The 13,462-nt window shown below is 36.0% G+C and overlaps 3 protein-coding genes across 11 annotated transcripts in view; 2 read left to right on the top strand and 1 right to left on the bottom strand.

Moving 5' to 3' along the window:
- LOC105459209 (diacylglycerol kinase theta) overlaps positions 1-6,729 on the top strand; it is a 21,583-nt gene extending 14,854 nt beyond the window's left edge. For 4 of the 8 annotated variants that reach the window (XM_011705046.1, XM_011705091.1, XM_011705075.1 and 1 more), the window contains 12 exons: positions 416-550; positions 630-764; positions 854-971; positions 1,165-1,352; positions 1,465-1,677; positions 1,765-1,899; positions 2,118-2,292; positions 2,386-2,712; positions 2,795-3,124; positions 3,211-3,370; positions 3,468-3,575; positions 4,893-6,729. In XM_011705046.1, the coding sequence (XP_011703348.1) occupies positions 416-550; positions 630-764; positions 854-971; positions 1,165-1,352; positions 1,465-1,677; positions 1,765-1,899; positions 2,118-2,292; positions 2,386-2,712; positions 2,795-3,124; positions 3,211-3,370; positions 3,468-3,575; positions 4,893-5,006 (2,138 nt within the window). In that variant the 3' untranslated portion in view covers positions 5,007-6,729. Of the gene's footprint in view, positions 1-415; positions 551-629; positions 765-853; positions 972-1,164; positions 1,353-1,464; positions 1,678-1,764; positions 1,900-2,117; positions 2,293-2,385; positions 2,713-2,794; positions 3,125-3,210; positions 3,371-3,467; positions 3,576-4,261; positions 4,760-4,892 lie in introns of those variants that run through there. The other 4 variants (XM_011705083.1, XM_011705107.1, XM_011705055.1 and 1 more) reach the window with 3 other exon arrangements.
- A 1,683-nt stretch (positions 6,730-8,412) lies between these two features.
- LOC105459257 (ribosome production factor 2 homolog) lies at positions 8,413-10,114 on the top strand. The gene is made up of 5 exons (XM_011705136.1): positions 8,413-8,567; positions 8,697-8,829; positions 8,941-9,380; positions 9,559-9,703; positions 9,794-10,114. Exons 1-5 carry the CDS (start codon positions 8,545-8,547, stop codon positions 9,995-9,997), a joined length of 945 nt encoding a protein of 314 aa, XP_011703438.1. The 5' UTR covers positions 8,413-8,544; the 3' UTR covers positions 9,998-10,114.
- LOC105459245 (probable cysteine--tRNA ligase, mitochondrial) lies at positions 9,964-13,167 on the bottom strand. 2 transcript variants are annotated; one of them, XM_011705114.1, is made up of 8 exons: positions 12,534-13,167; positions 11,931-12,226; positions 11,633-11,846; positions 11,171-11,436; positions 10,955-11,091; positions 10,618-10,740; positions 10,253-10,513; positions 9,964-10,135 (listed from the first exon to the last, which is right to left on the bottom strand). In XM_011705114.1, exons 1-8 carry the CDS (start codon positions 12,770-12,772, stop codon positions 10,100-10,102), a joined length of 1,572 nt encoding a protein of 523 aa, XP_011703416.1. In that variant the 5' UTR covers positions 12,773-13,167; the 3' UTR covers positions 9,964-10,099. The 2 variants fall into 2 exon arrangements, with proteins under 2 accessions (XP_011703416.1, XP_011703425.1); XM_011705123.1 differs by having other exon boundaries at positions 12,502-12,727.
- Positions 13,168-13,462: the final 295 nt, after the last annotated feature.

The raw sequence follows: 13,462 nt of genomic DNA on the forward strand, positions 1-13,462 counted from the left end.
TATATATATATATATATATATATAGATTGATACGCAAACTGGTGATTTTATATAACACTTAATTTCCATAATTAATCGAAATATTAATAAAAATTTTTAATGATGAAAGTGTTGCTTGTAGGATAATATTTTTAAGATTGCATTAAATTTTGTTATTTATAATACGAAATATTTTATAACGCTCTCCAAGAGAGACACCATTAATGTTATCTGAGTAAACAAACAAAACATTTTCTCAATTTGGATGTACTCAACGGAAGAAGATGTATTTTATACATAGATTTTATGTTTCATCTAGGTATTATTGTATCTCATATATATTATTAATAATATTCTATTACATTTAGGTATTCTTGTATTCTGTGTTAACAATATTCTAACATATTCGAAGTGTGATCTCTCTTTGTGTTAACAGCGCGGAGCATATCAGAAGAGTTTGGTAGCGAGACATCAAGGTATCGTGACAATGGAGAACCGGCTGTACAGGGTGCAGCGCATAGTCGTGATCCGCGTTCGAAAGATAAAGAAGATAAAGAAAGAGGTGACGAAGGTATTTCAATACAACTTCCGATTAATAGCTTCGGGATTTTCGCCCCCTCTAATCTGTGGATCTTGACATTCTCACACAGAGATGATTAAGGTGTACGATGGCAACAATTCGTTGAGGCGAAGAATATTTCGGGTAATTACGGTACCTAGGCAGGCTACGACAGAGCAGGTTCTCACATCGGCACTGCGCGCATTTCACATCACAAAAGATCCTAGTACGTGCACACTCTTTTATTTAATATAATAAATATATGGATCTTGTTACTAATTGAATCAATGAACTCTTTTTTCGGCCAAAATTCAGGCAACTTTTACTTAACTGACCTGTATGCCGCGGAGGAAACTGAGTTATGTGATCCAACGCCTGTTTTAAATTTAAATCGCAAAGAAGGCAAACGTCCGGCTGTGTTCTTACGATTTAAGTAAGTTTACACTACATTTATTTAAAGATTTTTTAAAGCGAGAAAAATATCTAGAATGATTCATTTCTATGTTATTTTTAAAAAAATATGCTGTAGAATATGATGCTCCATATTAGAGGAAATTGTATGATATCTGTATAAAAAATACGAAATTTTGATACAATGTATAATTAATTAATTAATGTGATTTCAGAGATATTGACAGCGGAGAGGTACGGGTTTATCCCGGCAAATTGCAGGTATCAGAGTCATTCTGTATAGTACCTGTCACCGAAGCAACAACCGTCGTAGACTTAATAAACGAGGCACTGGAAAAGTTTGGTTTACAAAATTTTAATTGTGATGACTTTAGGTGCAGCGAAATTCTTTTAGATCGTGGCGGTACGTTTCGAATTTTTATCTAAACTTGTACGCTTGCAATTTAATCGAATATTCTTTAAGATCCCGTTTTGTGCCTTGTACAAATAAAATATAAAAGTTTTATTTCTCTTAGTAACGGAAAGAGTTTTGTCCTGTGATGAAAGACCTTGGGATACCGTTAAAAGGCTGGGAAAAGATTCTATTAGACAAATGGAACTGATGCGGTTCTATCTACAATTAAAGCAAGATCCCCATGGACCTAATTTGGCTTTATTCGTAGGCAACCTGCCGCCAAATCTTTCTGAAAGAAGTTATGAAAACATGTTAACAGAATTTTTAGGAAAAGGTTTGTGATTTAACGGAAAATGTGCATATCTACAAGATAAGATTATAAAAAATATCTATTTACATATATTTTTTTGGATTTTTTTAGAAAATAGGTTCTCATCAGTCGGCCCAATTTATTACGAATATGGTTCGATGGTTATCATATACGAAGATTTGGATACAGCGGTTAGAGCATTATATACGTTGCGAGAAACAAAATACGAAGACAAACATCTTTTAGGTATTTTTTATATTTTTAAAAATTTATTTTCTATATTATATCTGAGATATGAGAAAGCGTTAGCTAACATCAAGATAGAGATATTTATAGTACAGTACAGTTACATGTCTGTTTCATTGTTTTTCTATTGATTTAGTGTCTTAGCTTTTTAATGAGATATTTTAATAAGACATGTATTGGAATATCTTCTAATCTCTTTTCTCTTCTCTTTTGTTAAGTAATGATTTTGCCGAGTATCGAGCCAAGTATGATACCACCGGGCGTTCAACCGCTGCTCGTGTTTGTAAATGTCAAATCCGGTGGTTGTCAAGGACTCCAGCTAATTTCTAGTTTTCGTAAACTATTAAATCCTTATCAAGTGTTCGATCTTGATAATGGCGGACCTCTTCCCGGGTAAGTAGATATCGCAACGCCGATAAATAAATACGAACAACATTTATATTCCCGAAGCACGAATTTGAAGTAAGCGCTCTCCTTGTGTTACAGACTTTACGTTTTTCGTCACATAAAGGACTACAAGATATTAGTTTGTGGTGGTGATGGAACAATAGGTTGGGTATTGCAATGTTTAGATAATGTGGGTCAGGATAGTCAATGTTCTTCTCCCGCCTGCGCTATTGTACCTTTGGGAACGGGAAACGATCTTGCTCGTGTACTATGCTGGGGTTCAGGCTACACGGGTGACGAAGATCCGCTGAACTTATTGCGAGACGTTATCGACGCGGAAGAAATAATATTGGACCGATGGACCGTAGTTTTTCATCCGGAAGAGAAGGAACAACCTCAAGTAGTCTGTAACGCAGCAAGTAAGAGATAAGTTTCTTAACAACACCGCAACGCCGCCAGCCTCGCGATTTAAAGCGGGAGAATTTTAATGGGCGAAAAAATTCTTTACAGCTTCGCAGCAGGTAGCATCACGCCATTTGCATTGTACAGGTGCTGGTACAACTAGCGAAGACAATACGCAAATATATGTAATGAATAATTATTTTGGCATTGGCGTCGATGCGGATCTGTGTCTGGACTTTCACAACGCGAGAGAGGAAAATCCTAACAAGTTCAGAAGCAGATTACGAAATAAGGGCGTGTACGTAAGGATGGGCTTGCGTAAAATGGTCAGACGAAAACCGTGCAAAGATTTACATAAAGAAATTCGGTTAGAAGTAGACGGCAAATTGGTCGAGTTACCACAAGTGGAAGGAATTATAATTCTTAACATTTTAAGGTAATCACATTATGGAATCTGTATAACATTGTAAAAGAAAAAGAATATTTTATATGCTATATTTTAAACGATGCTCGCCTTTCTAGTTGGGGTTCTGGTGCTAATCCTTGGGGACCAGATACCAAAGAAGATCAATTTTATACACCGAATCATTGGGATGGCATGCTAGAGGTTGTTGGAGTCACAGGCGTTATGCATCTCGGACAAATACAGTCGGGTTTACGTACGGCTATGAGGATAGCGCAGGTAGACTAAAATTAATTATTACAGACATAATATTCGTCGTCTTTCTTTCCTAATGAAACATATATCAATTTATTCGTTATCGCATTTTGGTGAATAGGGCGGGCACATAAAAATTCACTTAAACTCAGACATACCTGTACAAGTAGACGGTGAACCGTGGGTTCAGAGTCCCGGAGACATCGTGGTTTTGAAGTCAGCGCTCAAGGTAATACATTGATGTAAAGAGTTCTTACGAAACTCCCCCCATAATTCCACAAAATACGGACAGAACCGTAACGTAGGCTCACTTGATTGACAAACGATAATATGACGTATCGATATCATCGCTTTAAATCGGAGTTACGCTGGTACATTTCTATGTACAGTCGTGGACAGATCGGTTGCGACACTTTTTTTTTTATAGATTTCAAAACGCACTAATATTTTGCAAATGCGAACCACGATTGGTGTTTATACTGTCTCTAGACTAAAGATAGTACATCGTGGTTTGCATTTGCAAAATATTAGATACCTATAAAATATATATATTTATGTATATTAAATATATATTAGAAATCTATAAAAAAAAGTGCCGCAACCGATCTGTCCACGACTCTACTGTGAAACGTGCAATAATCCAGAGCCATCGCATCTTTTTACTGTTCCGAGGTTAAGTAGAATAATGGGGCGTATATATATATACCTATTCTTGTAGCACGTATATTATAACTTCTTTTAACAGACGCATCCCTATGTATTAGTTTGTAGCACTCTCTTTTGTTTCATATATTACAATACTCTACGTATTCACCGTAAAAGCGTAACCTTGATTGCTGATACCTATCAGCGCATGCTTTCCTCCCCCCCTAATTGCACTCGACTAATATCTCCTTGTTCCTTTGTTCACTTCAGGCTACCATGTTGAAGAAAAGTAAGATCAAGCGTCGCAATACCGAACCGTCGATTCTACCTGCTAATGGGGAGGGGGGCAAGAGCACGGACGAGTAATCCAACTATACCACAACTTACAACCGCTCGATCGTTTAATCGTATCTCGTAAGATGCGCGACATCACAGCCTAGACTCCTCGACCGCGCGCAGGCGGGATGCACGCGCGAGAGAGGAGTCTCGGTGTGACAAATGTGCCGTTTAAAAACCGATTACCACCTACATACGTAGAATGAAAAAAAAAAATGAGGAAAGAACGAAAGACCTCCCGATCCCTCCGTTGATGCATGTAAAACCGATCAAACTTCCGTGATCTACCTTCTCGATGCCTCGATCCAATGCCAGCTAGCTCGAGCTTGTAATGTGTGAATTAGACGCATTATATATCGGACAGTAGTGTTAGCTTCACAAAACGTTTTCTTCTCTCCCTTCTTTTTCTACGTGCATAAGTTGACTATGAGTTTGTAATTTTTCCATTTTTTCTACTTCTATTTTTCTACTTCTACTTATATACTTCTATTTTGTCAGCGGTATTTGACTGACATTTTTTATCGATTTGCTCCTTTGTGCGCTCCCTGATCCTGTCCCTTCCTAGGCTACGATGCTGAAGAAGACTAAGGGTAAAATGAAGCGGCGTAACACGGAATCCAGCATGCAGTTGGCGCTTCAGGCCGCACCGTCGAGCGATCCGGACGAAGACATCTTCTGAGTGAACAAACATTGTGTGAAAGTGATCGAACACGTTGCGGTAACGCAGGGCACGTAGCCGAACACGTAGAGAGAACTCGATCGACTAGCGTAACAAAACCAAAACAAAGGAAAAAAAAATCGGCCTCGAAATCGTCCGACGGCGTTCGCGCTGTACGAACTTAAACATAAGTACTTACTTACAACGCGAAAAAAAAAAAAAAAAAAACACACTCGTGAAAAGCAAGAGGGGACGGGTAGATAAGGTTTTCAGATACACGGATACACACATATATACAGCATAAAATCCATTATCGACTCAATGATTCTTAATGTTTGTTCTTACATTTAATAGAAAATGAAACTAGATCTCATTTTTAAATGTTAAATAATTCTAGCACCGTACGTAGCTCTTATCGATCAATATTTTTTTAGTAAAATTATAATAGATTTTAACACACAGTGACACACGTTACCACACACATACACACGTACAACACATATTAACCAGTATCGAAGGAAGTTAAAAACGCGCTTACGCGTGCTTACGACGACGTTGATTTCCATTTACGTTCCAAAGCTTTGGTAGTCGAGGGAGAAAGGAAGGAGGTCGTAATGTATATTACGTTTCGTATGGTATTCTACCGATTCTACTGCAGTATTACGATACGAAACGTGTATCGCACGATATAAAAAAAAAACCGCAAACCGGTCAGTTGTTAATAATATATTATATATATATAGAGAATATTTATGATTAAATATTAATATATTTACATAATATTGTATTAGTATTACGATATTAAGTTGTGATAATTGTTATGTATGTCTGACTGCTGGGCAGTCTGGAATTCGCTGAGAACCAGTGGCAGTCAGTTTTTTTCTAGGATACGGTTAAGGAAGGAGATTTAAAAAAAAAAAGAAGTTTAATGTAATTTTCATAACGATAAGACCGCATTGCGGGCTAAGCGCTTTGCCGATCCGTCTCCGCGGCGAGGAAGAATGTAGCGGATTAAAAAAAAAAATCGCGATACGTAACACACACGCGCACGCACACACGTACACACATATGTACACGCATATACATTATACGTACACATTACGATGTCAGAGAGTCGGATTGGCAATGTACTGATCACCTTAAGCGGCGTCTACAATAAGATCTCAAGGCACAAAACTTGAGCTTTAAGCCTTAAGTCGTAGGAAAATTGACCAATCATAGTCAATTATTGTTCTCACATTTCACTGTGATTGGTTAATTCCTTGAGGCTTAAGCTTAAGTTTTATGCCTTAAAATCTCATTTGTAGACACCGCTTTACCGATGAATCTGACAGGCTCCTGTAACGACGGAAGCGCGACGGTGCCATCGGCGACACACATTCCATTCTGTAAAACACGAAGGGGCGAGGGGTCGACGCGAGAAGAGATATGTATATTTATAAATTATGCCAAAAGAGAGAGAGAGAGAGAGGAGAGGGGAGAGACGCAGGGGCTTGTTTGTAACACGCTGACGTACTTAAAGGATCGTTGGCACGCGTCGTTTCGTAACTGGAGCGTTTCGTTAACGGGCGACGACCGGGGGACAGGAATCGCGCGAATCGGAGGCAATACTGTTTCACGAGCTTCCAAGGCTTTCTCGATCCTTGGTGCACCGACACACACGAATCATCGAGTGCTATCATTGATCACCGAGCGATTCGCCTCGACGCGAGGCGAACGAGCAAAAGAAAGAAAAAAAAAAAAAGAAAATGAAACTACCTTTTACCTGATGTCGCTCTCGGACACACGCGGGCGTTCACGTTCACGTTGGATCTTCGCTGGCATCGTGCGACTTGCGAAGAGAGAGAGAGAGAGAAAGAAAAAAACGGAAAAGAAAATGTTAAAAGACAAGACAACTTCGGTGCCAAAAATTGTACATAATATTATAAAAGTAGGGACTATACTATTATAAGACGGATTCGCCAGTTAATTCGCGATGGCATTTAATGCGACGGACGCGTGAAGAGAAAGTAGTGCGCGGAGATACTTTCTTAACGTTAAGAGTATTCTTCGGGAAAAAATGGGGGGTGGGGGTGGGGGTGGGATGGGGTTGGGGACTCTTTTGAATTACGTACACACTTGCGTTGTTTCGTGTAAAACGTTTAAACAAAACAGAAAAAAAAAGAACAAAAAGCGGGGGTTAGGGGGGGTGGGACAGCGCGTACCTTTGATACGTGGGAGGTGAACTTGCGGGAGGACGATAGGACTTCTTAGTACGCTTTTAGTACGCGCTGTGTGAACTTAGTTAATTATCTAACTAGACTTCTCTTGTGGATGTCTTCGAATTATGAAAAACGATTATCAAAAAGGAATAAAAAAACACAGAGAAGAAAGAAACTAATCACAAACCAAATTTGAGGCGGAGGCCATCATGCCCGGATGATTGATCCGGCCTCCGGTATCACAACCTGCCAACGATGTACACCAGGCTCGGTTATTCATGTTATATCCGGTGTAGCGACGTGGATAATCACATCGGCGGCAGATTGGAGAGAAAAACGTTTGTTAATTTGACCAAACTATAGTATATTTGCTGTCGCTATAAAAAAAAAATAGAGAAACAATAAGCTATGAACAATCTACATATAATAAATCAATGTATGTGCTACAAGCTGGCTGTTCCTTCATTTGGATTCTTACCCTATCCAGTAATCGCTATAGATTATATCAATATTAATTTTATAATTTCTCGCTCTTATTATATTGTCGAGTGTGGGAAGAATTGTAATATTCATGTAAAGTCACTGTTAATTAGGTAATTTTTTGGTTCTCCTCGAATATTCTGATTTCTGCTCAAATTGAACTTCGGTTGACATTGTCTAAATTCCGATTAATTTATTTAATCGCCTGCATATCAATATATATGGATACAATTATTAATTAAATTCTTTATTATTTGAAAAAAAAAGATTAGATTCGTTTACAACAAAACAACAATAACACTCGACATTTTGTTGCTAACAATTCTAATGGTAGAGTTAAAGTTCGTCAATTAAGTTAATCGTTCGGCCGAAGTCACCCTTAATTGACACTATAATATATTTCGTCGTTATTATCGCACCTCATATTAAATAAAAAAAGAAGATTGGATTAATTTACTTATATAATTTAGCTTATTTTTTAAATTACGTATACATACAATATAATCAGTTCAATATTTATTATAAAGTTGCCTTTTTTTTTTTAATGTAAACGCAAAAATTCCTGCAAGTAGAAACGACGAGTTAAAATAATTATATATGAAGATTAGATAAAACTATTTATACTATTTAGTATTTTACACCTTTGAAGCACCTTAGATAATTTTTATAAAAATATACAGAGTATATACACAGAGATACTTTAATTTTTTTTCGAAGAGAACATCTCTGGGGTCTCGCACATTGCGCATGCGCGGAGAACCGATTTAGGATCTGTGTAGCGCACACGTGCAGTTGAGCAGCGTTGCGTATTTAGGTTATTCGCTCGCTGAATCAAGAAACAGTGTTTTTAATTTAGTGTATCAATTTATTATTTCATCATGCCTGCTGTAGACAGAATCAAGTAAGTTATTTGTCATGTATCTCGATGTATAGAGCGTATCGAAGTATCTATCATTACTCTTTAAAGTATATATGAATAGAATCACGTGTGTAGATATGCGTTGTAATTTTGTGCAATATACTTTTGTAGAAAGCCAACTACACATAGAGGCAAGAAAGCTATATTGAAGAAGGAGCCTAAGTTGATAGAAAATGCCAAGGAAGCATTATGCCTCAAGGGTAATCGCACGTCGCAGATCGTTGTCGACATCATGAAGGATCTGGTACGCAAACATGAAATAACTTCTATTGATGTTGCTTCAACTTTTATGAAAATTCTCCAAAATCGACAAGGTTCTATAAAATTATAAATGAAAAATATATTTCTTTTTCAGTATGATCTGAAGAAACCTAATGCGCAAATGATGAAACAAAAAAATAACATACTGCCGTTTGAGGATGTTACACCTATCGAGAAATTCGCGTCCAAGTATGACGCATCACTCTTCATGATGGCTCTGCACAACAAGAAACGCCCACACAATCTTGTGATGGGCCGAATGTACGAGCACATGCTGCTGGACATGATAGAATTTGGCGTGGAAAATTATAAAGGTTTAAAGGACTTCAAAGGTGAAAAGATCACCTCGGGAATAAAACCATTGTTGATCTTCAATGGTGAACTTTTCGAAAGTAATTACGAGTACGGCAGAATAAAAAACTTACTCGTTGACATGTTCCTAAGAGAAGAAGTCCAAAAGATCAGATTGCAAGGTCTTGAGCATGTTTTAAGTTTCACCGCTGTAGAAAACAAAATACTTTTGCGCAGTTACAGGTGAGACAGGAGTATGAATAAAGGTTTGCGTTTTTAAATTTTTTTCACTGATTGTATAAATGTATCAGTGTAAAAGGTCATGTATAAAAATGAATATTACAGCGAAGTAAATATGTTAAAGAATATGCTTGCGATTTTGATTAAAAATTATCGTGTATAGATCATAATATATTTGTAGGATACTTTTGAAAAAGTCCAACATGAGGACACCTAGGATAGAACTTGAGGAAATAGGACCACGTGCCGATTTAGTGTGCAGGCGCAACAAGTTTGCCTCTGAAGATTTATTCAAGCGAGCTTGTAAGAAACCTAAAGCGCTCAAGGTATTATTTTATAAATTATTTCGAATTTTTATAAATCGTCGATACAGTGGAAATGAATGAAGTTTTAATCTAATAATTATAATTCTATAGGCGAAGACGAAAAAGAATATCTCTACAGATACGTTTGGAACAACGTATGGTCGTATACATGTTGGTGCACAAAATATTGACAGTATTCAAACAAGGAAGATGAAAGGCTTGAAGAAAACAATATCAGAAAAGAAGAGTGCTCAAAAGAGAAAAATTGCTGATAATAACGATGACGCAAAGAAATCAAAAGAAACTACGGATTGAAATCGATTGATTAATTGGGACGTTCAATTAAATACGTACGTTATAGACGTACAATTAAATGAATAGATATGTAATTTTAATATTTAATTTTTATTCAAGATATTATTTCCAACTCCAGCTGGTAATTTTTTGTTGATCCTGCAATTAATAACACAATCTCATATGTATATATTAAGATATATAGGTTAATTAAAGGTTATATATATATATATATATATATAACATTATTAAATATGACTGTTATAAAATTTTTACCTTCACTATAATCCCACAAGAGGATAAACATTTTCGTACATTGTCGCATTCTTTCAATAAAACTGTGTCCTTTGGATTTTGCTCAAGCGCTTTGATTCTGACGGTCGTTCTGAAGTTCAAAAAATGATCGATAACGTCTTCAATTTGTCTACTTGCTACTGTTGATTTTGTGGATCGTGAAATGCCAAGCTTCGAGAGAGTATTCGAAAGATAATTCGAAACAGCGGCAACAGCGCTTACGTTATTACTGTGAGATGTTATCTGCAATTAAAAAATAAATGATTAATATGAAGTACAATATAAATAAGGTTACGCTATCATGAAGTATTAATTATTGACATATTTTTAGTATGCAATCGACTTACATTATCTTGATGAAGCATCTTGTTTCCTATCCCAACAAGATTTATAATTGCATGCATTGCTTTTGAAGTGTCAAAATCATCTGCTAATGCTGAGTAAACTTGACTTCTTGTGTCATGTAAAGTCTAAAAAACATTTAAATTAGCTTAATATAATTAGTATTGCAACATTTGTTTGTATTATACATGTATATATAATTATATTAATTTCAAAGAAATCAAACATTTTTCTTTGAAATTGTATATTTTATAAATTCTTGTATATTTGCATATTGCATAATGACGGGATATTAAAAAAATTGATTTGTTATACGTAGCATCATCTAAATTGATAACTTACTGTAAACAAAAGATTTTCATCAATTTCGCCGGTTTTAAATCTTCCAGCAACATAATTATCACAGTCATTCATGAAATTATCAAGTTTCTTGATTACTGTCACCGCAGTTTGCATAACTTCATCCGAGAATTCAATACCTGCAACAGAACAACTCAGTCCATTACACACGGATCAAATTAAATATGTAAAATTGATGTTGAACATTATTATATGTACCTTTTCGATAATGAGACAGTAGGCAAAGCATCCTAAAATGATTTGCCGAATAGTCTTCGAGGTAATCTTGTATGCTTATGGTGTTCTTCAAACTCTTCGACATCTTTACATCATCTTTCAGATGTAAATGGCCACAGTGGAGCCAGTAGTTAACCCACTGGTCGACATCGTGATAGCAGCAAGATTGTGCCTCTTCATTCTCGTGGTGTGGAAAAATCAAATCTATTCCACCACTGTGCATATCTACAGAATTTCCAAAGACTGTGCTGATAAAAACACATACTGCTATATAGACCAGTATTGTCGTACAGATGAATTTATGTTTAAATAAATGTTGCTAGATAGAAATGATTGCGAAAATAACATGCACAAAACAAAAATAAGTAAATAAATATAAACAAAATTTAAAATTTAAAGTCGATACAAAAGAATTTCTATATAAAAGAGAATTTTAAAAATTACCTTGCAATTGCGCTGCATTCTATGTGCCATCCTGGTCTACCATGGCCCCATGGAGATTTCCAAGACGGTTCGTTATCTTTTGCTGCTTTCCACAGTGCAAAATCCAATGGCGATTTTTTATACATAACATGCTGATCTTTTATAACATTAGGTAACAAGGGTGTTGCTAATTTACCATATTTGTTGTACTTGCCGGTATTGAAATAAACAGATCCTGTAAGATTCATAAAATATGATTTCTCAGTAAATAGAAGTCCGACAATTTTTCTACAGTGATTCAAATAATAAATTATCATACCATCTTTTGCAACATAACCATCATCCTTGGCTATAAGCCTCTCAATAAACTGAACAATTTGCGATATGTAGTCTGTGACTCTACAGCGCAAATATGGCTCAAGGATATTTAACTTATTCATGTCCGCAAAGAATTCAGTCTCAAAATGCCTCGATAAAGTCTCAAAATCCTTTCCACTTTCAATGGAACGTTTAATTATTTTGTCATCAATATCTGTTACACCCATAACTAACAGCACATCTATATTGAAATAATCCGACAGAATCCGACGAATAATATCCGATTTTATGTAAGTCCTACAAACAAATGATAAAAAGTAAATTAGTTTTTTTTATGTAACACAAATATCTAAATTATTAGCAGCTTGACTAACATCTTTTGAGCTGTAATTGTAAGTTCGTACAATCAAAATAAATATTAAATATGCAAGCAGGATTATGTAAATTATGATCCTAATGATCACAAAGCACTCCACAGCTGTAGATATAAAACAATCGTAGATATTAAATTAAATAATATTAAATCGTTTTTATCAATAACAGATTTAATATAATAACGGCAATAAACACACGCGAGAGAATTCTTGTGTAACATTTTCATTACGTTGCATGTCCAATGTGTGCCGAGTCGTATACCGTGGGTCCGCAGATATACCACTTCAAAATATTCTCTGTCTTCAGGATCAGTGGCACCTTGCATTTCGTTAACGGATTATATACAGATACTTCGGTCTGGTGTCCCACCGGTTTTATCCACTGCGGCCTGTCTTGACATCTCGTCTCGGTGTTTACAAAACGTTTGCAAACCCGGACCAACTTACGCGTTACACGAGTCGCATTCATCCTTTATCTTTTTCCAGCTATCCTGACAATCGTCTTAATTTTAACGATCTATTTTTCCCCTTCAGAAAGATCCTTTATTTTATTTTTTTTTCCAATTATCCTGATAATTCTCAATTCTAACAATCTATTTTTGTCCCCATCAAAAAGGTTAGATCTGTTTGAATGTCATCACCTGTTAGATTATTTAATTGGAATAAAATTTCTTAAATTTGCATTGTAACTAATTCCCCTTTTTAATTAAATCTTTCGAATGAGTTTACTAAATGTCCGAGATCCAAATGATCTAACAACGTAACCTAACTTAACCTATAAAAACTGCACATGATCGAGCCATAAAATCCCTCTACTTGGCGACCTTGGCGTTGGCGAGAGCGGAGCACGGGACTCGGGAGCAGCTCAGCCCTCAGGGGCGCCCTCATTTTCAGCGTCACCTATCTGAAAATCAGGACAAACTAAAATCGATGAGAAGGGGAGAAGTTACGCTAAATTCAAATTTCGAACGATTGTTTGCAAAAATGAGAAATTATAGTTTAAATGTCATGTAATTTGTTGAAATAGAAAATAATAGTCTATGAGTTGAGAGTTATTCGTATATGTTGTTGTAAGAAAAATAGGCAACGCTGAAGGAGTTTCAAGAATCAAAGCTAGATATATTTCATATTTGAACTAATAGAAAACAATTAGATAATT

The sequence above is a fragment of the Wasmannia auropunctata genome, unplaced genomic scaffold (assembly GCF_000956235.1).
Source record: "Wasmannia auropunctata unplaced genomic scaffold, wasmannia.A_1.0 LD336101.1, whole genome shotgun sequence".
In the NCBI taxonomy this organism is placed as follows: Eukaryota; Metazoa; Arthropoda; class Insecta; order Hymenoptera; family Formicidae; genus Wasmannia; species Wasmannia auropunctata.